This window comes from Aotus nancymaae, unplaced genomic scaffold (assembly GCF_030222135.1).
Source record: "Aotus nancymaae isolate 86718 unplaced genomic scaffold, 86718_ANA_hifiasm-v0.15.2.pri h1tg000004l, whole genome shotgun sequence".
Lineage (NCBI taxonomy): Eukaryota > Metazoa > Chordata > Mammalia > Primates > Aotidae > Aotus > Aotus nancymaae.
Genome location: NW_026988415.1, coordinates 44,664,428 through 44,690,436, shown reverse-complemented (window position 1 = coordinate 44,690,436; position 26,009 = coordinate 44,664,428). Strand labels below are relative to the sequence as shown.

The following is a 26,009-nucleotide window of genomic DNA, read 5'->3' as shown; positions in this document are numbered from 1 at the left end:
TGACCACACTGGTCAGACCACCCACTCCTGCTCTTCTTTTTCTCCTAGGAGCAGCTTGTGCAAGTACTTCAAGGATAGCAGGAATAAAAAACACTCAAGGACTCCTGTAAGTGTGTGATGGGGAAGACTGGGCAAGGTAAGGAGATATGATGGGAGCAATCACAGGGGCCAAGGGCCAGGATGTGGCAGCCCTCCTCCAAACTTTGCTTCTCCTCTCCTCCACAGACCAGTGGGGGCAGCTGCTGAAGCAGACAAAACATGACATTGTGGACTCCCTCAGTGTGTTGCCCAAAACTCAGCATGACCTCAGCTCCTTCCTGGTGGACATGTGGTACCAGACAGTTAGCATCTGCTTCCTCCCTCGGACAGGCCCAGAGAGCCAGAGGTGGGTAGGAGGTTAAGGGGGATCCTGAGAACCTAAGCTCTTCCCTTTCATGAATAGATGCTCTACTTTTCTGTAAACAGGGTGTTCAAAGAAGGTGAGTTTCTACAGAGTCTCCTCCCCAAATCCCCCACTGCTCCCTCCCCCTGGCTGGGCTCCCTCTCAAAACTCTCCCAGCTTCCCTGACTCATTTTCTTCCCTTCTTATTCACCGTGTGTTCTTCCGTTCCCACTCTACTCCCAAAGAGTTACCTATTTTATTTTTAAGTCATAAATTTACTAAAAGTTTAGAAATACTTTCTATATTGCCAAAACAAAAAATATTAAAATGTGAAAAGCTGGAAGAACATATTTGCAACAATATTGCAGACTTTGTGTTAACAAACCTGTACTAAAGGACTTTTGCTAACCAGGAGAAAGTGTACCAAATATCAAGAGTTAATTTCCCTGAAAAGCAAAATGACTCTATAATAGACATTTGTGTCTGAACTACATTGATTAAAGAAATGAGAATTAAAAGATGTCACAATATTGAAAAAAATCAGTTTGCAGAAAATTATGTGACTTCAAATTCTTAAAAGAATATATATGTATGTTTGTTACTACACATATTTTAAGGTAGGTAAATATCTGCCTTGCACATCTAGAAAGTGTGCACTAGGTTGGTAAATAGATTATTTACAGTGAATATCTTTAGGTCATCGTGTGGTGATCATATTGACAGAAGGTGCAGAATGACTTTATTTTCAAAATACACATTTCATAGTGTTTAATATTTTGTAGTTAGTAAACTTCAGGGAAAGCAAGGAGCTGGTGATTCTGTAAATAAGTTTTCTCGTGTTCCATGAAGGAATACAATGTAATGTATTGGAAAGAGCCTAAGTAGCTAAGTTATCTGTTTGTAACAAGTACCTAGGCCCGACGCCCTGTGATAGGAGCTAACTAATTCTGCCAGAGTATCTCCCTTGGAAACAACTCCCTGGGGGTCAGGCTGGAAGGAAACCTAGAGGGCAGTAAGAATAGTAAACTTAGTCTCCTCTAGCCCCCAGAGGTCTCCTCTCTCTGCCTTTGAAGAAGGAATTTCCTGTAAGGACTCCATTTTGTTCACTAACAAAGTGGCTTGGGACTTGCTGTCACCTTCCTTGGCTGCCCTCCTCAAACTTCTGCAAACCCCCAGCTCCAGACTACAAAGATTCTCCTGTGAGGACGTTGGTGAAAGGTCACTGCCTTCAGGACACGCCATGGGTGAGTTGGTCAGCATGAAGCCTTGGTTTCAGGTCCCCACAGGGCGGGAGGAACTGAGCCCCCTTCCCACCTCCACTCCAACCCACATGACACCTAGCAGAGTCTCCTTTGAATGGGAAGTAGCAAGAGCCCAAATTCCATCAATTTATTGCCATGTATATTTTGGCTTTGCATTAAAAAATAAATAGAGGTTTGTTTTATTAACATCTTTATGTTGAACCGAACCATTTTTCATTACAAAATATCCCTTCTTCTTCTAGTAATGTTTTACTGAAAGTATATTTTTTCTCTTATGAATGGTTATACCAGCTTTCATTTGGTCAGTGTTTTAGTGGTATTTTTTTTTGCATTTTTTTCAAATGTCCTGTGTTTTGTTTTACGTATGTTACTTTTAAGGTGCATTTGGTTAAATTAATTTTTAATCGAGTCTAATGATTTCTGCTTTTTTATTTGAAACCTTCAGTACATTACATATAACATAATTCCACATATAATTTGGCTTAAATATAACATCTTTCTGTTTGCTTTACATCTATTTTCCTATTCTAATTTTCTCTTTTCCTTTGTAAAATTTTAAATTATTTTTAAATTGTTAATTTTTGCCTCATTTGGCTTGATAATATGACATTCTTTTGTTATTTTTGTAGTCTACCTTTCAGATTACAACACACATTCTTGCCTTATCACAGTCTAATGTATGTTAGTTCTTTCACATATCCTTGGACAACACAGATACCCTCCAATGTTTTAACTCTCTTAATGTCCCTCCTAATATACTACTGTGCATAAAATTATTTTTAATTTTTATCTTAAGTTCCGGGGTACATGTGCAGGATGTGCAGGTTTGTTACACAGGTAAACGTGTGCTATGATGATCTGCTGTACAGATCAACCCATCACCTAGGTATTAAACCCAGCATGCATTAGCTATTTTTCCCAATGCTCTCCCTCCCCTAACCCTCCCACCACAGGCCCCTGTGTATGTTTTTCCCCTTCCTCAACAAACTAATGCAGGAACAGAAAACCAAACACTGCATGTTCTCACTTACAAGAGAACTCACTTTGGGAGCTGAACAATGAGAACATATATTTAAATTCTTTAAAGATGTTATCACTGTATTATATAGTAAATATTTATTTAGATTTTCCTACATATTTGCCAATGTCATTATTCTTCATTACTTCTTGTGTTTACATTCCTCAAACTGGGATCATATTTCTTTGGCCTGAGGATGAGTCTTTAGTTTTGAGTTGACTGGCGACAAATTTGCTTAGCTTTCGTTTGGACTAAATGTAACAAGCAGGGCCGGGAGCGGTAGCTCACGCCTGTAATCCCAGCACTTTGGGAGGCTGAGGCAGATGGATCACTTGAGGTCAAAAGTTTGGCACCAGCCTGGCCAACATGGTGAAACCCCGTCTCTACTAAAAATACAAAAATTAGCTGGGCGTGGTGGCGCGCACCTGTAATTCCAGCTACTTGGGAGGCTGACGCAGGAGAATCGCTGAGGCAGGAGAATCGCTTGAATCCGGGAGGTGGAGGTTGCGGTGAGCTGAGTTCGTGCCATTTCATTCCAGCCCGAGCAACAAGAGCGAGACTCCATCTCAAAAAAAAAAAAAAAGTCACAAGTAGCCTGGAAAACATGGCAAAACCCCGTCTCTACAAAAAAATAACAAAAATTAACCAGGCGTGGTGGCGCATGCCTGTAATCCCAGCTACTCTAGGGGCTAAGGTGGGAGATTGCCTCAGCCCAGGAGGAGATTGCAGTGAGCCAACATCGTGTCACTGCAGTCCAGCCTAGGTGGCAACAAAACAAGACCTGTCTCAAAAAAAAAAAAAAAAAACAAGTATGAAAAAATCTCACTTAAAGTGTTTTTTTCTATTTTCTCACTCTACAACAACCATCAGCACAGAAGACTGCTGTGACCAAATATGTGGGGGAGTTTTCCCCACCAACAAGCAAGCAATCAGTTTTGTAGTAAACACTTGCTGTGTGTCCTCTAATTTAATTTTGATAGTGTTAAAATTAGATTACCTGGAGATAGCATCAGATCCCACAGGTTGTGGGCTCAGTTCCCAAGACTGACCCCCTCCTTCAGACACCACGAGTGGGAAGTCTGGGCCTTCAGAGTTTCTGACTGATCGCCTTCAAGTTGGAGTTCCTATGACCCTCTTTTTGAATTTGATTAATTTGCTAGAATGGCTCACAGAACTCAGGGAAGCACTTATGTTTACTAGCTTATTATAAAGGATATTGCAAAGAATACAGACAAATAGATGTATGGGGCAAGGTACAGGAAAGAGATGTGGAGCTTCTATGCCCTCCTCAGGTGTGCCACCATCCAGGAATTTTCACGTGTTCATCTATCTGAACCCTGACCAGGCTCTCTGAACCCTGTCCTTTGGCTTTTTATACATTCATGACTGATTAATCCATTGGCCATTGGTGACTGACTTATCCTTCAGTCCCTTGAAAGTCCCAGCCCTCTAATACTGCCTTGCTCTTTCCAGTGACCATCCCTCATCCTGAAGCTACTAGGGACTGCCAGCCTAGCATACAAAAAGACTTCACTTTGGAGTTTATAAAAATTTTAGGAGTTGTATGCCAGCAAACAGGGTTGAAGATCTAATATATGTTTTGCAATATCACAGATGTTTAACTTCCATTTTGTATCTTTCAAAAAATGGAAGTTAAATAAACACACAATTCTAGACCTATGGCTATTACACTTTACCACTCTGAATATATAGCAATTACTTTCTTTAAGCTACATTGTTTCTGTTTAAAAATTATATATTGATCAGCCTTATTTTTGCTCATTTGAAGATAACCTGTTGTTTTCATTTTACTTTAAATATTTGCTTTTTTCTTTGGATTTCAACAGCTTTACTATGATGCACCTGGGTTTTGTTTTCTTCATACTCCACCGTACTTGAAACATACATTGCTACTTGCGTCTGTGACTTGGCATCTTTTGTTACTTTTTGAAACTGCTCAAACATTATACCTTCAAATCCTGTTTATGCACTCTTCTCTTTTCTTCCTTCTAAAACTCAGATTAAACATATTTGATGTATTTACTGTATCCCCTTTAATTTTGCCCTGTGTCTTTTTGTACCCTTCATCATTTTGTGTATTCGTACTATTCGAAACCCCCTTGTTGTTCAAGGAGATATAAAAGAACTAAAGTGCATTAGACTGTGATAAGGCAAGAATGTACATTGTCAACTGAAGGGTAAAGGCCACAAAAATACATCTATGATGTTATGCGCTAATCACATAATTGTTCTTAATTACAGTTATTTCATTTACGGATTCTAGAAATTCTGTTCATTTTTTATATTTTTCAATTCTTGGCTGAAATATAATCTTTTATATTCTTGACAATAATGCCATTATCTGAGTATTCGGATTTTATGTGTTTTTTATTGTCTTTTTTTTTTTTTTTTTGACTTGCTTGGTTTTTAATCATGTCATTTTATCTCCTTTTTCACCTATTTTTTTTTCAGGGAACTATATATAATAATTATAGGTTTATTTATTTCAGTCCTAGGATGAAGTTGTCTTGCTCATGGGAAGATTTTTTTTCTGTCAACTTGCTAGGTTGCAAGGAAAACCCCAAATCTCTTTAATCCCATTGATTAATTGAGATTAATTAATCTCACTGATGATTCAGATTATTAATTTGGACTTCAGTTCCTTGGAGGGCTGGTCTATTTCCAGTTTACCCATATTTACTTGACATAGCTCTTAGAGGTTCCTATCTAAGCCTGAGTGGTTTGCCAAGGTCCCCTCTCCTTAACATGCCCAACTTCAAATTTTATGCTCTTAGCTCTATGACTGTGTGGGAGTTTGGCAAAAATTCACAGTATTTTAGCATCTTACCTACATCCTTAGGAATCATCAACTGCTGCTAGAAAAAAATCAGCCCCAAGGATTGGGATTACATTCTGAGTTTCCTTTTTTCCCCTGGTGTTTCCCCCATAACAACTTACTGTATCATTAGCTTTTTGATACCTTTAAATAATCTTTATTTTAAATGATTTTCCACACTTTTCTAGTTATTCTCAATTGGAAGTTTGGTACAACTTAACTAATCTCTCTTTACTGGAAGAAAAACTCTAAATTATTTTTTCAAATGCTGAGTTTGGTATAGTTATTATCCTCATTGTTATCTTCTTTACTGTGGCTTCTCTCTAATGTTTAGAAGATAATGCCACAGGAATGGGTAAACACATGTAATATGCTTTCCATGAAGTTTTCAGGATGGATGTATATGACTAGCATGGATTCAGTATATCAGAAGCTTTTCTCATTTTATTGTATTGCCATTGCTCATCGTCATCTTATGCTTCCATCCTTGATTGTTTGCCTCTTCTTTATGAGAACATCAGGCTCAACTACTCTCTGATATCTCAGCCACTACCCTGATAATAAATTCTGGATCCTTCTCTTCCAGCCATCCTCCTGACTAATTATGAATATATACATTGAGGCAATGCTTTTCAAATATAAACTTTAAAAAGGGCAATTTTTGTATCAATGAATACAAATTTTCAAAATGGTTCGTGAACTGGTGAGAATATAAGCTCATTCACTCACTCTTTATTAGCATGCAAATAAGTATAAATATATATTTTAAATGCCACTTCTAAAAATCTCTTAAATTTGAAAGCATTCATGTTTTGATCAAAGTAATCCACTTGTAGAATTATTGCAGGAAAAACTGTAAACAAATAATAGAAGGTATATATAATCCTATTCTTAGTAGCATTGTTTATAGTAGCAAAAACTTGAAGGATTTATTAAAATTTGAAATTTTATTAGTAGATTAAAGTTTGTAACCGATTTTAACTAAAATAATAATCTAATGTATAAATTATATTAAAGTCAGAAATTGTTATTTAGACATTTTAGAAAATATGAAAAATAGGAATTTTGGACTAATCATATTTATTCTTTCCTGAGCTTCCAGCTCAGTGAGATTCAACCATCAGTTCTTGCTCTGGTAAACAGGTGACCTTAGCTTTAATTTCCACAATGTCTGTAAAGGAAAGCATATTAATTTGATAAATAATAAAAATCAATTAAATATTATTTCTGAACATGCAATGATATAAAATGTTAACTGAAAAGAGCAGGTTACAGATATTTTTACAATATGATTGAAGTTTGTTAAAAGATTTTTGAGCAGAGGAATGAGATTTGACTTATGCTTTAAAGAAATCACTCTCCCCACTATGATGAAAATGTATGGTGAGGAAGCAAGTGTAAAAGCAGAGGGACAAGTTGGAAGGCAACGTAATCCAGGAGATAGATGTTGGTGACCTTGCCAGGGTAGTAGCAATGGAGGGAATGAAAAGGAGCCAGACTCTGGATATATTGTAAAGGTAGAGTCAAGAGACTTTCCTGATCAGTTGAATGTGAATTATGAGAAAAAGAGAGCATTCCAAGCTATCATCAAATTTTAAGGACTGAACATTTCTGGATCAAATGCTCTACCCATATTTAATTTCACTTCCAATGCCTTACAAGAAAAGTCCCAAAGGTTGTGAGTAACAAGACTATCTTGACCATGGGTCACACAGTGAAAGCAATGACTTTCCAGAGGAGTTCATCTGAGGCCTGGTCATAACAATTATATTGTAAATGGATCAGGAGTGAACAGAATGTTTACTCACAAGTACGTCCTGAGATAACATGGAGTAATTAATATATAATATGTATAAAATACAAACCTATGGATTAGCACGGTGGCTTATGCCTATAATCCCAGAAGTTTGGGAGACCGAGGCAGGAGGATTTCTTGAGCTTAGGAGTTCGAAATCAGCCTGGGCAACATGTTGAGACCCCATGTCTACCAAAATTTTTTTTTAAATAGCCTAGCATGGTGGTGTGCACCTATAGTCCCAGCTACTTGGGAGGCTGGGGTGGGAGGATTCACTGGAGCCTGAGGGGTGGACGTTGCAGTGAGCCAAGATCACACCTCTGCACTCCAGCCTAGGTGACAGAGTAACACCGTGTCTCAATAAAATATATATAAATTAAATTAAATACAAACCTAGAGAACATTACATTTAGATGCCAAAAGGAAGCTGGCTTCAAATAATCTAATATCCTTAATCCCCACCTTCAAAACCACTAGTATTACTATTGTTGCTGTTGAAGTTGAATGTGATAAAAATAAAATATCATTCGTCAATATGCTTATGGGAAAAAGAATTGATACTATCTTATTTTTGTAGCTGTAAATTAAACTTCCAAATCTTGCCACATGGTTAATTGAACATGTTGATGGGGAATACGGAGGGTGAACAAGGAAATTCCTAGGAGTAAATACATTGTGAAATATAACTGAAACACATAATAAGCATACCTGAGTCCACAATATTTCATAAAGTAGACTTGCTAGCAAAGAAATCTGTAGAAACAAAAATGATATTACATAATGATAAAAGGATCAATCCACCAGGAAGACAGAATGATCCTAACTGTGTACACACCCAAACAGCGGAGGCTGAAAATACATGAAACAAAAACTGATGGAGCTGAAATAGCCAAGTCCACAATTATCACTGGGGCCTTCAACATCCCCAACAACAGCAGAGTATACTTTCTTCCCACATATCTTACAACATTCGTGATAGAATATGTTCATAGATACAGACCATGTCCTGGGTCATCAAACAAACCTCAGTAAATTTGAAAGAATGAAAGTCATACAGATTATTCTCTCTGACCACAGAAAAATCTCTAAACACTTGGAAATTGTAGTTGACACCTATCATTTCTGATCATTGTTCAGCTCCTTGTTATAGAAGAGTAGAGGGTAGAAGCATTGTCTTCTCAGCTGAAAGGCATTTCAGGCTCAGCAAAAAGACAGCTCACTCTGTGTATTTCAAAAAAAGTATTTTTGAAGGCAAGGCTGGAGGCAAAGAGACAGTTTAGTAGGATGATACATCAATCTACCCTGTCATGAAAGTTTGCATTAGAAGAGACCATACAGCTTGCTGATTATTAATAAAATCAATTTCATGGCTGATTGCATTTGGGAGGTGTGAGAGAGGTTGCTAATCATGTTTTGGTGAGATTGTTAGACTACAGTGGCACAAGAGAAGGCAAGATTTGGATCCTTCCTGGGGTGTGGTTGATGTCCTGTCTAATCCATGAACATTCACACTTCTGTTCTTTATAAATTCTGCTCCGTTTTCCAAATGGTTCCACACAGTTACCTCCTCCTTTAAGATTTCTTCCCTAATTATGTCATCTGTAAGAAAAGGCCCTCCTATCTGGACAGGTAGAGGAGTTTGCTTTCTGGGGGTTGTGTTACTGCTCTATTAGGGCAAGCTGGCATTTTGCTTGCCCTACTATGGTGTTAGGCCAAGAAATGGTAAATGGTATGTATTTCTGTTCCAAATTTCAGAACACAGTGATGGTAACAGCTCTCCTCAAGGAGAAAATAAAGGTGGAGATTCTTCCCAGGATAATTTTGGAAAGGAGAACCTTCATGATGAACATGATGGGTATGAGCTCCCACCTCCCCACCTTCAGGAGGATGATGAAAATGTGGAGGTGAGGGATGTCCACGAGGACCCCCAAATAAGAAAGTAAGTGATTAGGCAGGCTGGTTTGCACATAGCAGCCCCTGGAACTTTGTATTTCTTTCACTCTCTGTAGTCTCTTTTTTTCCTGTCATTGAAAAACTGAAGAATGCTAGAAGTGAAGTAATGGCTGAGAAATCCTAATTGCAGACCTGGTTTTCAGTGAGTTGAGGGTGTATGAAAAACTATGTCACATTTCTATGCATTTCTATACATTTATAGACATATATTTTTATCCATTTCCCTACAGCAACCCCTGTACCTTACAACCCAATAGTAGGACTGTGAAATGCCATGGTGAATACCAAGATAGAATTTCTCCAGAGAGAGAAGTGGAGAACACACAGAGTGGAGACCCGGGAACCTGGTTCAAGGTCACAGTGAGTGTCCTGAGAAAAATGCCAAAAAATATGCAGGAAAGGTGAGTCAGGGAGAGTTGTGTTAATCACATGTAAAAATATTAGATATTGGCAGGGCGCAGTGGCTCATGCCTGTAATCCCAACACTTTGGGAGGCCGAGACAGGCAGATCACTGGAGGTCAGGAATTCGACACCAGCCTGACCAACATGGTAAAATCCTGTCTACTAAAAATACAAAAATTAGCCAGGTGTGGTGGCACATATCTGTAATCCCAGCTACTCAGGAGGCTGAGGCAGGAGAATCACTTGAATCTGGGAGGCGGAGGTTGCAGTGAGCAGAGATTGCGCCATTGCACTCCAGCCTGGGCGACAAAAGCAAAACTCTGTGAAAGAAAGACAGAAAGACAAAGGGAGGGAGGGAAGGAAGGAAGGAAGGAAGGGAGGGAGGGAGGGAGGGAGGGAAAGAGAGAGAAAGAAAGAACAAGAAAAGAAAGAAAGAAAGAGAAAGAAAGAAAAGAAAGAAAGAAAAAGAAAGACTAGATATTTTTCAGAGGACGGGGGAGTTAACATCTAAGGGCAGGTTCAGAAAAACAATGTATAGGGAACAGGCTGACTGCAAGAGGGCACAGAGATTGTCTTAAAGCAAAAGTGGAAACTACTGCCAAGAAGATGGAGCAGCTTTCCACCAGATGCCTCATGGCTCAAGCTGAGTGTAGCGGTGTTGAGTTTCTGGAGTTCTTGTCAGAGGTGCAGGCTGAGTCTTCAATAGGTAGAATCTCCTAGCACCTTAAAAAAAGATCGTTTAGAACATCTGAATTTTATTATCTTGGGGGTAAATTTGGAATAAAGAGTAAAGACAACAACTAGGAATTCCATGTCTGGCAAAAAAATAAAAAGTTGAAATTATGTTAATGGTCCCTATCTTAGAAGTTTTTTGAAGATCCACTAGAAGGTTAGAATAAAACACTTAGTTGGGTCTATTTTCCAGGCTTAATTCCATGTTGTCTCTCTTCTACCCCATCTCTTCTTTTCACCATTAGATTCCTTATGGGATAAAGTATGGTAAGACATGGATAGTGAATTCAATCCAGAGTCATTGCAATGTCTCCTTCACTCCAGTCAATGTAAGAGAATATGGTGAAGCCAGATGAGTGGGCACAGGGAAGGGGGAGAGGCCTGATTCAGAAGGGACCACTGACCTCTGACACTATTACTCTTGCCTTCACTCCCTGTAGTTCCACTACGACCAAAATCAGGCCCACTTCTTTGTCCAGGATGTTCATGCTGCCTGTGCATTAAGGAAAGTCAACTGCAAGATTCATGATAAGGAAAACCAAAAGGTATATGTCAACAATATTCCTGATATGTAATCTCTGGACAGGAGGACAGACCATGGACTAGTCATTGTCTTTTTGAGATTAGAGGTCCTGGCGCTCACCTTGCCTCACCTTCTTGCAGGTGTTTGTTTTTGTCAATCTTTCTACTGAACCCCAGTCTATGCAGAAAAAGAAGAAACCAAAAGTTATGACACAGCTAAAGGTAATACAGACTCAAGGCACCTCTTCTTCCCCCACCCCTATATCCCTGTCACCACCACCAGAGCCTCAGAGCTTCTCTTTTCATCTCTGTCTCTATAGCTGACCATGAACAAACGATATGATGTCTCCCAGCAAGCTCTTGATCTCCAGAGTCTCTGCTTTGACCCAGGTATGGCTGACAGCAACAATTCTAAGGCAAGTGGGAGCAGAGCAGTCTCCCTGGGAGGGAGACTTATATGGATGGCAACTTTGGGAGGGGTTGATGCTGGTGCTGATCTAGCTGGGCCCTCCCAGCCTTCTGATTCCCTTCTCTTGGCTTCCTGAAGACTTGGTGAAACATCATTTTTATATAAGCCTGAATCGAAGAAACTACATGGCTGCCACTCTGAAGATCATTTCAACAAATTTTCCTGAGGTGAGGCATTAGGCCCAGTGCTACTATTTAATTAGGGGGTGGAAGAGATGGGGTTAAAGGCAGATTTGTCTCCGAGGCCCAAGGTAGTAGCCGCCACACTAACTCTTCTTGACCTAAAGCTACTGTCTTTGAACTTGTGCAACAACAAACTGTACCAGCTGGATGGCCTGTCTGACATTACAGAGAAGGCCCCCAAAGTCAAGATCCTGAACCTCTCCAAAAATGAGGTGAGAAGCGGGAGCCAGATCAACTTTGGGGGGAGGATGGATGGCGGTACACATCAGGATGTTGGCAACAGGCAGGCAGAGGTGTCTGGTGTCTGTAGGTGACTGTGAGGGCTGGGGGAATTTGGGGCCCAGGGTCCCGGGTGTCTGTCTTTCCCTGGCCCTCCTTCTCCAGTTTCCTCCCCATCTTTCTTAGCTGAAGTCGGTGTGGGAGTTGGGCAAGGTGAAAGGGCTGAAGCTCGAAGAGCTGTGGCTAGAAGGGAACCCCTTGTGCAGCACCTTCTCTGACGAGTCCGCCTATGTAAGGTCAGTGGCAACCCCTGTTGCCCTTCCTGGGCACCTTTGCTCCCTGGATGACTGAGCTATATCTGAAAGTGCCCTTCTGCAGGGAGAGGCAGCCTTGGTCCTCTGGGAGGACCGCAAACCTCCCCTCCTACACACACACACACACACACACACACACACACACACACTCCTCTCTCGGTGTCACTCACTCATCTGTGCTTAGTGGTCTCCTTTCCTTCCTCTGGCATGCTCTCCTTTTCACCTGCTCTGTGGTGTTTCCCACTTGTCTCATCCCAGCCTCCTCCAGCACGCCCAGCCTCCTCCAACACACCCTCTGTGAGTGTGCTCCAGGGAGCGGGGCTCCCCCACCTTCACAGGACCAGCAATATTCTGATGCTGGCGCCTTGGACCAAGAAGAGTCTCCCAGCCCAGGTCTTCATGCTGAGGCAGGTCTTCCTGCCTCCATGCTGAGACAGGTTTCCCTCCCAAGTCTCGAGGGGGATTCTCCTTCTCTTGCTCCAAAAAGGTTCCTGCACCTGTCCTGGGCTGGCATCGGGGCTTCCCTGCCCCATGCTGAGGGCTGAGGCCCTGGGTGGCTGCTATCATGCCATCTCTCCCTCTGGCCCAATGCCAGGAGCTGGGCCCTCCTTGGGGAGAAACCTGGGTTTTCTGAGTCAGGGGATCAGAAGTGGGCCACCTTCTTGAGGCAGTGGGCAGAGGAGGTTGAGGAGACAGAAGGACAGGCCTCTCAGGGCACTGCCCCTCCTTCCGTCCACATCTCACATCATCCTGCCTGGGGCCTCAGAGGAGCCCTAGGTAGCCAAAGACAGGTAGCATTCCTCGGTCAAGGCGTCAGCACAGAGGAGCACAGGTGCCAGGGACCATCAGAAGAGAATGCAGTGACTGGTAGGGGGGTCCCCAGACTCTGAATCCCATGCTGAGCTGGAGCCTGACCCTTCACTCCTCCTGGAAGAAGGTCTCCTGTCCCCGTGGCTGTTCTGTTTCCCATGCCCAGCTCAGACTGAGCTCACACAGGTGAGAAAGGCTCCAGCTGCATCCAGCGGGCCCCAGCCCAACAGGTACATGTTTTCCTTTCCTGCCTAGGTCCCCAGGGCCAGCCATGGGGCAGTGAGGGAAAGGGCTGCAGCAGGGGAGCCCTTTTCTCCTCTCTTCCTCCCTGAAGTCCACCCCCCACAGTAGAGCATCTTTCCCTTCCCTTTGCTTTGCATCCTGCTTCTCCTTTGTCTCTCATCTCCTATGTCTCCCCCGTCCCTCCCACCCCTACCTTGGCCCCATTTCTACTGTCATCCCCCCCGCCTTCCCCTTCCTGCCTCCTGAGCCTGGCCTCACTCACCTCCCTGTCCCAGCACCCTGGGCCATCCCTAAGGGCTGACTTGCTCTTGGCCAGGGCCAGGTCAGGCAGGTTGATGGACAGCCAATGAGGTAGCAGAGCACTGGGCTCCCACCCCATTTCCTTCTCCCTGCGGAGCCTTCCCTGGGGATTTGGACAAAGGTGCGGGAGGGAGGGAGGGAGGGAGGAAGGAAGAGAGATAGGGGAAGAAAGCTCTGGAGCTCCCAATGCTGCTGCTTGTGGCACTGGAGAAAGGAGAGTCAGGGCAGTCTAGGTGGAAGCTAACCACAAGAAAGGAGAGGGAGAGGGAGGGGGGAAGAGAGGGAGGAAAAAGGCTATGCAACCCTAAACTGTCAATCACTTCATTCTATTTTTGGTTATGGACAGTACCATCCTGGAATGTTTCCCAGAGTTGTTACGCCTGGTAAGTATTTACAGTCATCACTGTCTCCTCTTACTCAAGTACATGACCTCCATGCCTGCCCTCAAGTCCTTTGGGTATTGCCTAGATCACATGTTTGTATCGACCCTCATCCATTTTAGAGGCAGAGATTCCTGAAAAAAAACAAGAATATTCTCCCTGGAATAAAATGTCCATAAACACGCACACACACACACACACACACACACACACACACACACTCTGCTACTCATTAATTCACACAAAAATTGCATCTAATAATAGAGGCTTCCAAGACCCACTGTTGAAGACTCCAGCTGTTGTTTTGCTGATAGAATTTTGAGGGGGCCATTTCACACCTCACCTTTGATCGATGTTCCCTCTGGGCTTGTTCATCTCCTTACTCATCCAGCTCTACCTCCCTGGTATGCACTGCTGACTACCTCTTTCCTTTCTCAGGATGGCCAGGATTTAGCATCTCCAATTATAATGGGCATTGAAGCCCCTGAGATAATAAAACCTTGTAAGGTAAGGAGGGACCATCAAGATTTGAGGTATTGTAAGGGATGGTTTTTAAACCACATAGCTTCAAGGCGTCTTTTGATTCCAGGAAAGCTATAAAGGATCTGAGATCATAAAGAATCTGGTGGTTCAGTTCCTGCTTCAGTAAGTACCCCCAAAATCAAGAGGCAGTGGAAGGTTGAGACAAGACAGGCCCCCCAAGCAAATGTCTATTCATGGGTTTAGGGGGTCTTCAAGTCTCATTTGGGGCCCAGGCCACAGAAATAGCCTATCCCCACTTCTCTTTCACAGGTATTACTTGATCTATGACTCTGAAGATAGAAAGGGTCTCCTCAGTGCTTACCATGACAAGGCCTGCTTCTCCCTGACCATACCCCTCAACCCTGAGGACCCAGCCCCGTGAGTATCTCAGCTCTGACTCTGGTCTGGGGCCATGTGGCTTCCCTGCAAAGGGCAGTTCCTGGAAATGTCTGTATTGGCCATACCACCCACTCCTGTTCCTCTTTTTCTCCTAGAAGCAACTTGGAAAAGTACTTAAAGGACAGCAGGAATATAAAGAATATCAAGGACTCTTGTGAGTGTGTGGTGGGGGAAGATCAGCATGGGAAATGGGGTGGGGAGTCAATAATAGGGTACAGGGGGCAGGATGTGGCAGCCCCCATTGCTTCTCTTTCTCACACAGGCCTGAGGGTTCAGCTGCTGAAGCACACAAAACACGCGATTGTGGACTCCCTCAGTGTATTGCCCAGAACTCAGCATGACCTTAACTCCTATGTGGTAGACTTGTGCATCCAGACGGTGAGCACCTGCTTACTCCCTCAGTTAGGCCTAGAGAGCTGAAGTAGGTAGGCAGTAGGGAAGTAGATAGGAGGAACACGAAGGCTCTAGTTTTTTCTTCTTCCTTTTCAGGAAAGGATGCTCTTCTTTTCTGTCAATGGAGTATTTAAGGAAGGTGAGTGTCTATAGATTCTCCTCTCCAGATCACTCATTACTTCCATCCCCAGGCTGGGCTTACTCCGAGAACTCTCTCAGCTTCCCAGGTTGCTCCTCTCCCCTCCCCTTGCATTCTTCCTCTCCATTTGTGGTCTTCCTCTCCTCCCAACTTTCTGTTATCTTTGTGTTCTTTCCTTTTTGTTCCCTTCCCTTTTTGTTCTTCGTCTCTCTCAGTTTTGTTCCCAAATGTCATTACTTCCTGATCTACATCCATACCTGTCTGCACCTGGACAGCTCAGCCGTTCGGGACACAGGCTGTAGAGTTTAATGGCTCTCATCCCAGGTTCTTCCTTTACAAACTTTGGACATTGTCCTATTACCTAATCCCTCAGTTTCCTTATTTGCAAGATGGGTTCATAAGGTCATCTCTTGGGCAAATGTGTAAAATGAATCAAGTGAACTTATGTTTGTCAAGAGACCTGACACATGTTAGGGGGTTCTATCCCTGGGAGCCAATTGTTCCTATTGTTGCCCTCTAAATCCCTGAAACCCCCTCCTGACTCTCACTGAAAAGTTGTCCCAGCCTGGTTCCCTTCAGGGTACCACGAGATTATCTCCCTGACTGGAGAACCCTGTGTGAATGTGTAAAAAATGTGCAACTGTAAGGAGGTATCATTGTTTGTTGTTGTTAAAGTGGAAAGAGAGTCTCCAGGTTCTGTTCTTGCCTTCACCCGAACCTTCATCTTGACTTCTGTCAGCAATTCCAAGTAAGTGCTGTGTTGTGGGTGGGAGCACCCATCCTGTCCTAGAGTCAGTGGTGTGAGAATGTGGTGGTGCAGTCCTCGGGGAGTTCTCAGTACCATGTAAAGCCAACTGATAGATCCAAAGAGAGGTCTAGATTAGGAGAATACCAGATTTTCTTTTTGGCCACAATACTTACTAATTAGTTGTGTGTCTTTTCATACAGTCATAAGATTTCTCTGTGACTCAGTCCTTTTCTGAAAATGGGATGTCTACTTATTTTGTAAACTGTAAATGCGTTGGGGTTAAATCTACAAATCTAGGGAAACTGGTAGACAACCTTTCCAAAGGTAGACTCTGCAGCAGGGATAAAGCCTACCAGCCAAGGAATCTGAAAGGTGGGCAGAGTAGGTGCTTGGAAGGAATATGGTTTCCTCAGTGGTAGTGGATCAAAATCATTGTTGAAAGTGTGGGGTTGTCCATTTTTCCAGTTGTCTGAGGGCTTATCTTTTCTCCAGTCTGTATATTGTGAATGACGAGCTGATACTGAGGAATGCCAGCATGAAAGAGACCCAGAGTGCCTTCTCCATCCCATTGCCTGTACCCTTCTCCAGCTCCTTGCCCACCCTCTCCCAGGAGCAGCAAGAAACAATGCATACTGTCTCCACTCAGTCTGGGATGAACCTTGAGCAGTCTCAGAAGTGAGTGCTGGGAGTCTTTCAGGATAGATGTGAGCTGGGAAGAGTGGGGAGTGAAAAATGGAAACTTTCAGTTAATTTGTAAAAAAACTATTTAGATGTTGTGCTTCCAAAAATGAACAGGCTCATAAAGTATATATATTAATTGATAGTGATGATGAAATTAATTTTTAAACAATATAGTGTTCAGATCACATGACATGATGTTGTATATATAAAATCCTATGTAAACAACACAAAAACCTATCAAAATTAATAAATAAATTCTGCATAGTTTTAGAATACAAAATCAATATACGAAAACCAATTGTATTACTATATGCCTGTAATGAACAATAAGAAAATAAAATTAAGAAAACAATTCCATGTACAATAGAATAAAAATAACATAGGAACAAATTTAATCAAAAAAAAATCTAAAATGTTTACTTTCAAATCTGCAGTATATTATAGAAAGAAATTAAGGAAGGCCTAAATAAATGGAATGGCATCCCATATCCCTGGATTGGAAGACTTAATGTTGTTAAAATGGCAATACTCTCCAAATTTATTTATAGATTCAATGCAAATGCAATCCATATCAAAATCCCAGCTGGCTTCTTTGTAGAAATTTAGAGGTTAACCTTACCATTGAAATGAAAATTCAATGAACGCAGAATAAAAAATAATTTTGAAAAAGAATAAAGTTGGAGGACCCACTACAAAGTTACTGCAGTCTTACTACAAAGCTATAGTAATCAATCCATATTGAGTGATACAGATCTAGGAATAGACATATAGATCAATGTAATAAAATGAGAGTCCAAAATAAACCAAAATCCTTACCTTTATGGTCAATTGATTTTCAATCAGAGTGCCAAAAAAAAAAACAAAAGCCAGTGGATAAAGAAAGAATAGCCTTTTCACAACTGGTACAGGCACAACTGGATATCCACTCACAAACAATGAATTTGTACCCCTATCTTATGCCATATACAAAAAATAAATCAAAATAGTCAAAGGTCTAAAAGTTAGAACTAAAACTATAAAAATCTTAGAAGGAAACAAAAGAGTGAATCTTTGTGACCTTAAATTAGGCAATGGTTTCTGACATATAACAAAACACACATACACACACAAAATTAGATAAAGTGGATTTCTTCAAAATTTAAAACTTGTTTTGCATCAAAAGACACTATCAATAAAGTGAAAAGACAACCCAAGAATCAGAGAAAATATTTGCATATTATACACCTGATAAGGGACTTGTATTCAGAATATATAAAGAATTCTCAGAACTCAACCATAAAAATGAAAAAAACCCAATTAAAATAGGAAAGGATCCAAACAGACATTTCTCCAAAAAAAACAAAAAAATATCCAAAAAGCACATGGAAAGATACTGAACATCATTAGTCATCTGGGAAATGCAAATCTAAATCACGCTGAGGTATCTATCACTTCACACACAGCAGGATGGCTACCATCTTTTGAAAATGAAATAACAAGCATTGATAGGAGGAAAACAATAGGTAGAGCTTTGTTTAAAGATACAAAATTACAGCTACATAGGAGGAATAAGTTCTAGTGTTTTACAGCATTGTAGGATGACTATAGTTAATAATATGTAGTTTCAAATAGTTAGAAGGAGGATATTAAATGTTCCCAACACAAAGATAAATATTTAAGATGATGGATATGCTAATTACATTCATCTATTTACTGTACATTGCATGTATTGAAGCATCATTATGTACCCCATAAATATGTACAATTATGTGTCAATTAAAAAATAATTGTTTTTAAATCTTGACAAAGATGTGGATAAAATGCAACCCTCATACATTGCTGGTAAGAATGGAAAATGATGCAGCCACTGTGGAAAATAGTTTGGCAGTTCCTCAAAATGGTAAATATGGAATTTCTATATGACACAGCAATTACACAAAGAGAGATGAAAACTTATGTTCACACAAAAACTTGAACATGAGTGTTTATAGCAGAATTATTCATAATAGTCAAAAATGGAAACAATCCAAATATTCATCAATTTATGAAGATAAATCAAATGTGATATGTTCATATAATGAAATATTACTCAGCAATAAAATAGAATGAGGTTGTGATACATGCTATAACATGGATGACCCTTGAAAATATTATGCTAAGTCGGCTGGGCGCGGCGGCTCACGCCTGTAATCCTAGCACTTTGGGAGGTCGAGGTGGGTGGATCACCTGAGGTCAAGAGTTCAAGAAAATATTATGCTAAGTGAAAGCAGCCAATCACAAAAGACTACATGTTGTATGAGTCCGTTTACATAAAATGCCCCAGATAGGCAAATCCACAGAGACAGGTAACAGATTAATGGTAACCAGGGTCTGGACAAAAAGGGGAATGAAGAGTGACCTCTAACAGGTAAGGAGTATTTTTTTTAAGGTGGTGAAAATGTTTTGGGTAGATAAAATTGGGATGGTTGCACAATCTTGTAAATATACTAGAAAAATTATTGAATTATATACCTTAAAATGGTGAATGCTGTCTTATATCGCAATTTAAAAATTAGTGGATAATTTTTATTTTTGAATTTCTATTTGTTATTTCTTGAACATCTTTTTTTGTCAATATGTATTAAGCTCTTGTTCATTTGAACAAACCTGTTTTTTGTTTTGAATTCTCGTGGGCATGAATGTCAGCAGTTGGCATTTTAGTTTTCCCTACAATGGTGCTTATATTGGTACATGTGTCCCAGCAAAAAGTAGCATAGATTAAGGCATAGCATTGCGTAGTCAGTGTGTCAGAGATCACCTGTTCTTCTCCCATAGGTGCCTTCAGGACAGTGAGTAGAACTACACCAAAGCTGACCAGGTTTTCACTATGCTCCAGGTGAGATCTGGGAATCAAGTGGGTAAAACATGGATGTTTCCAGAAAGGCCAGAAAATTGTAGCCCAGGTGGTCTGAGTATGGAACCCAGAGCATCTGGCTCTTGGGACAACCCAACTCCTTTTCTTTACTTCCTCTAGACCAAGAGCAAGATCCCAGTAGAAGTCCTCAAGCAAATCCACTAAAAGGAGCCCTTAGATGTCTTCTTTGTCTTCATTGACATCTGCTTTATTTCCTCTTTTCACCAGCCTGAGACCATGCCCAGGATTGGGGTTGGAGGCCTGGCTGACCAGAAAGCCAAAGTTAACTTGCAGGGTGGGTGACATAACCACTCAAAGAACCAGTTTTTCTGTGTATTCACCCCACTCAAGATCACCATTTATTTTCATAATAAACAGTGATGTTGCATGTTGTACATTGTGTGTCCTGGATTGCTCTTCCCCTAACCATGAGCCAGCAGGGCCAGGACTGAAAGGCCCTGCATCCCTGTTCATCCCTGGCTCGCCTTAGCAGATATATTGATAGGGCTTGCCTTCATATGTAATTTGTCAGTAAATCCTGATAAGAAAGGACACATGCTCCTTCCAGAGATTGGCCTTGGCCTTGAGAGACAGTGGAACTCTGTCAGATGCTCGACCTGGAGCCCAACAGAAGCAGGCATGTTACCTTGGCACACCAGGGGCTTCCATCCACCGTCCCGACCCCTCCCTTTCCTGAAGGTGCACTATGCTAGAAGGAGCCTCAGGTTACCACCTGCAGGGAGAGGCTCAGCCCATCTGCCCAGCTCATTCCTCAGATAGCTGACACTTGGTGCTCCATATTCTTGAAGAGGTTCAGCCATTTATTTTCACTTCTAAACAAAGAACAGCAGCACAGAATCTCAGGTTATGGTCATTTTGGTAGGACCTTTCTCAACAACTGGCATTTAGCAGTTGCAAATTGCAGGCAAGAGTTGAAGAACACATTTGCACAATTTATTGCCCACACTTCTGTGATGATTTCACGTTAGACAATCAGCAGGCATACTTTTTGAAATTAAAATAATAGCGGTACAACATTTTCAATTCACAATCCTATAAATGATAACATAGGAGAGGTAATACCAGTTTACAAATTATGCCTCCACTTTCGTGTTTGGCATATGTTATTTCCCAGCAGTCACCACTTTCCTACTGCTTGCCACTTTTCAGTTCTTTATGTACATGTGCAATCAGGAGCCATATGTTGGAGTGTGAATTTCTTAAAACTAGGAACTAAGGGGATAGTTGCCATTACAAAAAGAATAATGCCAACCTTGTTCTTCCCTTTAGTGCCTCAATAGTTAAAGACAAGCTCCCGTACCTCTCTAAGCCTTGGTTCTGTCACTGAGGGAGCAGAGACCACACTGTGTGCTTCTCAGCCTCATTGTGGGGACTAGAGATGGTCTCACATGCTACTCATCAACCACAGTGTCTGTTCAGCTCAGGCTCTCAGAGCTGCCTGGGTTCCTTTGTGGGCAGGAATCATGGAACCTATCACATGGCCCCTCTACTTCCTCTCTGTACATCATCAGGCTACCACAGCCTTGACCTCCTTTCCTAGAGAGCTTGGACACCATGGTTTTCCAGTCACTCATCCCCCTGGCAGTTCCCACAATTCCTTGTGGTCTTATGCTCCAGAGCAAATGCTAACCCTAAAGTCTTCTTCATCACATATGTCTGTATACCCAAAGTCACAGTTCCAAAGCAGCAGAACTGGGATGTGAAACTAGACAGTGGAACCACAAAGTCTTGAGTATGGAATGTCTGCACACTCATTTAACCACCAGTCCTTTATTTTAATCTCCAAAACAGCATGTTGCATGAGCATTAGTGCTATTCTCATTTGAAAGAAGAGAAAAATTAGGCCCAGAGGAGTGACTTAGAATTTTGGTGTTAATACAACTTAAAATTTTGGTGTTCAGTCATTCACCTGTGCCACCCTCAATTCTAACACAGATTCATCCTTGATGTAAAAATATAGTTAGACCTGAAGTCAGCACAAGGGAAATGACTCAACCATTTTCCTCTAGTCAGGGATAGATGTGCTCTTGGAACACCCCTTTCCTTACTCCAATCTTCAGTTTCTGTGTACTCTCTCCATTCTTAGACACAGTAAGAAAACTGTGGCTTTGATGTTCAACTATAGGGTGGAGCAGCGAGACAGGAAAGAACACAGAATGAAATGAAGGTTTCCAGTGAGACAAGTATTAATTTGCAAGATTAATTCTGTTCCTATGTTTTTTCACATTTTATTTAAGTATTAATGCTCTCTCTCACTAACATCCCATTCTTTGATCTCTCTTTCTCCATTTCAGACCTTCCAGCACTTTCTTTCCCTTCCAAACTTGATTGGAGGCTCCATAATTTCATTTCATGCACGATTTAGGCAAAATCGTCAACTTCTTTGCAGTGTCAGCAGGGTGACTACATTTTATTCATGATAATAGCCTGGGAATGAGAAATTGGTAAATGAACACTGGTGCCAGGTTCAGTTTTTCTACAGTGAGCTGCTTTCAGTTGAATTGAAAATATTAAAGTTCAAAAGATATATTCTATCCTTTCTGCAAAACAACCAAAAATTAATTGCAAGTGAAAAATTAGAAAAGTATTTGCAACATATTTTAGTGACAGAATATTAATATACTGGACATATAAATAAATCTGACTTAACTAAAAGGAGATAACATGGTAATTTTCTTCTGTGAATATGTATTTATTGTATTGGGGTTATATTTAGAATAAATATGAATTTTTAACCTGCAAAAACAACAGATTATATAGCTAAAAGAGTGGTCTATGGCCAAGTATTACATATTTCAAAGAAATATTAAAGCGATAACATGGTAATTTTCTTCTATGAATATGTATTTATTGTATTAGGGGTTATATTTAGAATAAATATGAATTTTGAAATCCGCAAAAGCAACAGATTATGTAGCTAAAAGACTGGTGTCTATGGCCAGGTATTACATATTTCAAAGAAATATTAAAGAGACAACATGGTAATTTTCTTGTATGAATATGTGTTTATTGTATTAGGGGTTATATTTAGAATAACTATATGAATTTTGAAATCTGCAAAGCAAAAGATTATATTTTGATAACACTGGATACTCCTGCTTGCAAATCACATCCCTAAAGTAATATTAGTAGTATATTTTTTAATTTAAAAAGAAGACTGCAAAAGGCTTTTCTGTCTATGTATCTGTGTTTATGAATTATGTATATAACTCATTGCATATAATCCCATATAAATCCATAATACCCATAACGTTATAGAAGGTTAATGTTAAGAAGGTTCGATACATAACACTTCATTAGATGACCCCATTTTCTCCTTAACGGCAATCCTAATTAGGTAATGTCCTTAATCACCCCCACTGACAATAAACCCATTCCTTTGTATTTATCATGTGTTTTTGAATTGCAATATTGTTTTACACATATATGTATATATGTGTTTGTGTATCTATGTATATCTAGCTAGCTACCTATCGATCTACTTATCTATCCATCCAGTCTCCTAATAAAGTTCCCATTTACTTCTTGCCTTCTGTGACAAAGGTCATGGAAAAGAGGTCACAATCATGAGGGACCACAAGGCCAATGGCTGAAATGGCATGGCCCACAGGCTCAAGCTAAGGATGTCAGGCAGTCACCTTCCCAAAGCCACCAGGACTTGTTGTACATCATCAGTCACCAATCTAGAGATCAGTCTAGAGTATTTACCTTCTAGCAAGAAGCAAATGAAGATACAGAGAAAAACTCCTGAATTTTAGGAGACTTTGTTTTCTCCAGTGCCATTGCTCCTTTCCTCCCCACCCCCACAATACAACTACTTATGTACCGAAAGTATCATGATAGAGAATGGTTTGGTAAATGGAAGGTTAACCTAAGATACTGTGAGTATTCTCAACAGGACAGCATAGAATGCTGAACTAGGCAAAGCCAGATATAAGTGAAGCCAATTAAGATGATCAAACCAGTTAAAGGGACAATGGCCCTACATACGTTTTGCACACTGGAGTACGTGTTGAGCAAATTTAAGGCACTACTCAAATATGGCTGTAAATTTTTTTCCTCATCTTCAACTTACTACTAAATTATGAGTACATCACACTCTTCCCAGTATGCCCTTTTCTTGTAGCCACCTGAATTAACAGGATAGAACTCCACCTAAAATCAGATTCAGATGTCAAGACTGATAATTCCACACACAGCAAGAGGGTATGAGAAGATTTATTACTAACATAATGAGGCCTCTCAGGAGGGCATGGTGGGCCTCCCAAGCTGGTCCAAAATGGTTTGAGAGACCAAGAATAGGAGACTGACTTGAGATTTGTGTGTTGTTTAAGGGGTAGGGCCAGGGTGAGAGTTCCTGTGCACAATCAGGGGCTTGCATGGTTTGAATCCCTTACTGGTGCTAAAGGACAGAGCACCTAGACTTTCTTACAGGCTTGCCAGGTGTGGGGCAGAAGGGAAAAATGCATGAGTAAGGCTTAAAAGTTATCAGCAGTCAAACATCAAAAAAAGAAAAAAAAAAAAACAGAGTCAGCCTCTTTATTATATACTTCCATGTCAATATTTACTTTAGAAAACTTCATTCATGACAAGCTTCTCCTGTAGCAATCCCAGGCATGTGTAATAGTGAATTATGTAAGTGTAAAGAGCCAAGCCTGACTTACAGCAACCCTGTCTTCAGCCTTAACTTGCTACCACTGTCTAATGTCCTAGAATCAATATGGTTTCCTCTGGATCTTCACTGGTTCCTGATGGAAGATTAACAGTCTGGACATCTCTCTGAACTGATAACTACTGAGGTACAACTTGTCTTGTTTTTGTTTTTGTTTTCTGTGCAGATAACTTCCAGGTACTACCTGCTTGGGCCTGTTGACCAGACCATTCACCTCTGGCCTTGAGTTGCTAACAACTACAGCCTTTTCCCTGGACCCAGGACTCTTACGTCAGTAAAGCATCATAGTAGGTTCTCAGTGAATGATAATATTATATATATATGTAATAAAAAAATTAGTTATTGCTCACTAGAAAGATTAAGAATAATATCTAATATAATTACAGTAAGGAGAAAATAAACAGAGAAAGTTTGTTTTGATACATAGTAGGCCTTTAGTACATGTTAGTTTTTTACTCCTCTCTTCTGAAAATGAGGTGATGCTCACATAAATAGCATAACACTCAGGGACTATAGGGAAACGTAAACACAAAAGGTGAAGTGTACATACTATTATATATTATATGAGTTTTGGTACTCTTTTGGAGTGCTATGATATGTTACCTGATGGAGGTCGGAAGATGGATGGATATTTGCACCATTTATTTTTATTCTTTCATAAACATTCCTATTACTTTGTCTTTATGTCTAACATCAAAAGTGCACATTTCCATCAAAGTTGAAAAATAATGGCTCACAATCCCTGAATATGCAAAATTCAGTCAAATAATCTGTGCCATTGTGTAGAAGAAACAGTAAGTTGTCAGTTAATATCAGGCAAAATTGTTGCATGTGTCTATTATATGATAAAACAGAACAGTCAGTTTATAGCTTACACTGGGATTTTGAAGTGGCATTGGCATAAATCTGTATTAAATTGGCCTTTTAAAATTGTCATAACTTTCCATGTAATAAAAGGTGTCCAGCATCACTATGAGTGTACTAAAGCTGGAAAAAATGGTGATAAGGCACAACGTTTCGGTTTATAAAGACCATCCTTGGGTATAAACAGAAGCCTATAATGGAAAGCCTACTAGGGAACCACAGGAAGCCTGAGACAGAGACTGTGGACTGAACTCTGTACTAAAGAACAGTCTACTGGAAACAACTCATTTCAATATCCACAGGGCTACCTGTATAGAAATAAGACCAAGGTACAAAGGGGATTTGAGATGGCTCAGAAGATTTCTGCTGTGACAAATGATTCAGAGACTAAAAAGCACCTGCATGCCTTGAATCTATGAAAGACCTAGGGGAACTTAACTCAGTCACATCCCCAGAAAATGAGAGCAATGTGACCAGTACTTATCTGTGATATCTGTCTGAGTCCATGTGGAGAATGTGATCAAACTGGTCAATGGACACAAGACCCTGACAGGACTTCTTTTAGGAAACAGAACATGGAAAGCAAAAGGTTACTCCATTGGGTTTAAGGTAATATTAAGATGTCCTTCCTCACACCTTGTCCTAAAACTTTTACAATCAAATCACTCTTTAAGTGTTTTAACAATTAATAACTGTTTGTAGATATGGACCATTGTGTTTAGACCAAAGAGATGAGATTACCCATACATATGTTTGGGTCATTAAGTAGAATGTTGAAATAGGTGAAAAAGTATTTTTGTTAGTTTGTATTGTTTAAGCCCATTCCTGGCCACTGCAGCAGGAGCCAAGAGTAATGCAGAAAGCAGAATAGCCCTTCC

At 40.6% G+C, this 26,009-nt stretch overlaps 3 protein-coding genes across 5 annotated transcripts in view; 1 reads left to right on the top strand and 2 right to left on the bottom strand.

Annotated features, from left to right (window-relative positions):
* Positions 1–26,009, bottom strand: part of LOC105710519 (T-complex protein 11-like X-linked protein 2) — a 150,092-nt gene that overhangs the window by 99,854 nt on the left and 24,229 nt on the right.
* Positions 1–26,009, bottom strand: part of TMSB15A (thymosin beta 15A) — a 72,821-nt gene that overhangs the window by 22,585 nt on the left and 24,227 nt on the right. The gene's annotated exons all lie outside the window — the stretch shown is intronic.
* LOC105710518 (nuclear RNA export factor 2-like) lies at positions 150–19,739 on the top strand. The gene is given in 22 exon segments (XM_012442889.3): positions 150–385; positions 466–479; positions 9,049–9,232; positions 9,477–9,606; positions 10,627–10,710; positions 10,822–10,926; positions 11,045–11,125; positions 11,224–11,293; positions 11,451–11,539; positions 11,659–11,766; positions 11,960–12,069; positions 13,787–13,823; positions 14,259–14,327; positions 14,410–14,465; positions 14,613–14,720; positions 14,837–14,895; positions 15,004–15,119; positions 15,231–15,273; positions 15,949–16,021; positions 16,514–16,696; positions 19,496–19,556; positions 19,695–19,739. Coding segments are annotated over 22 exon segments (2,061 nt in total).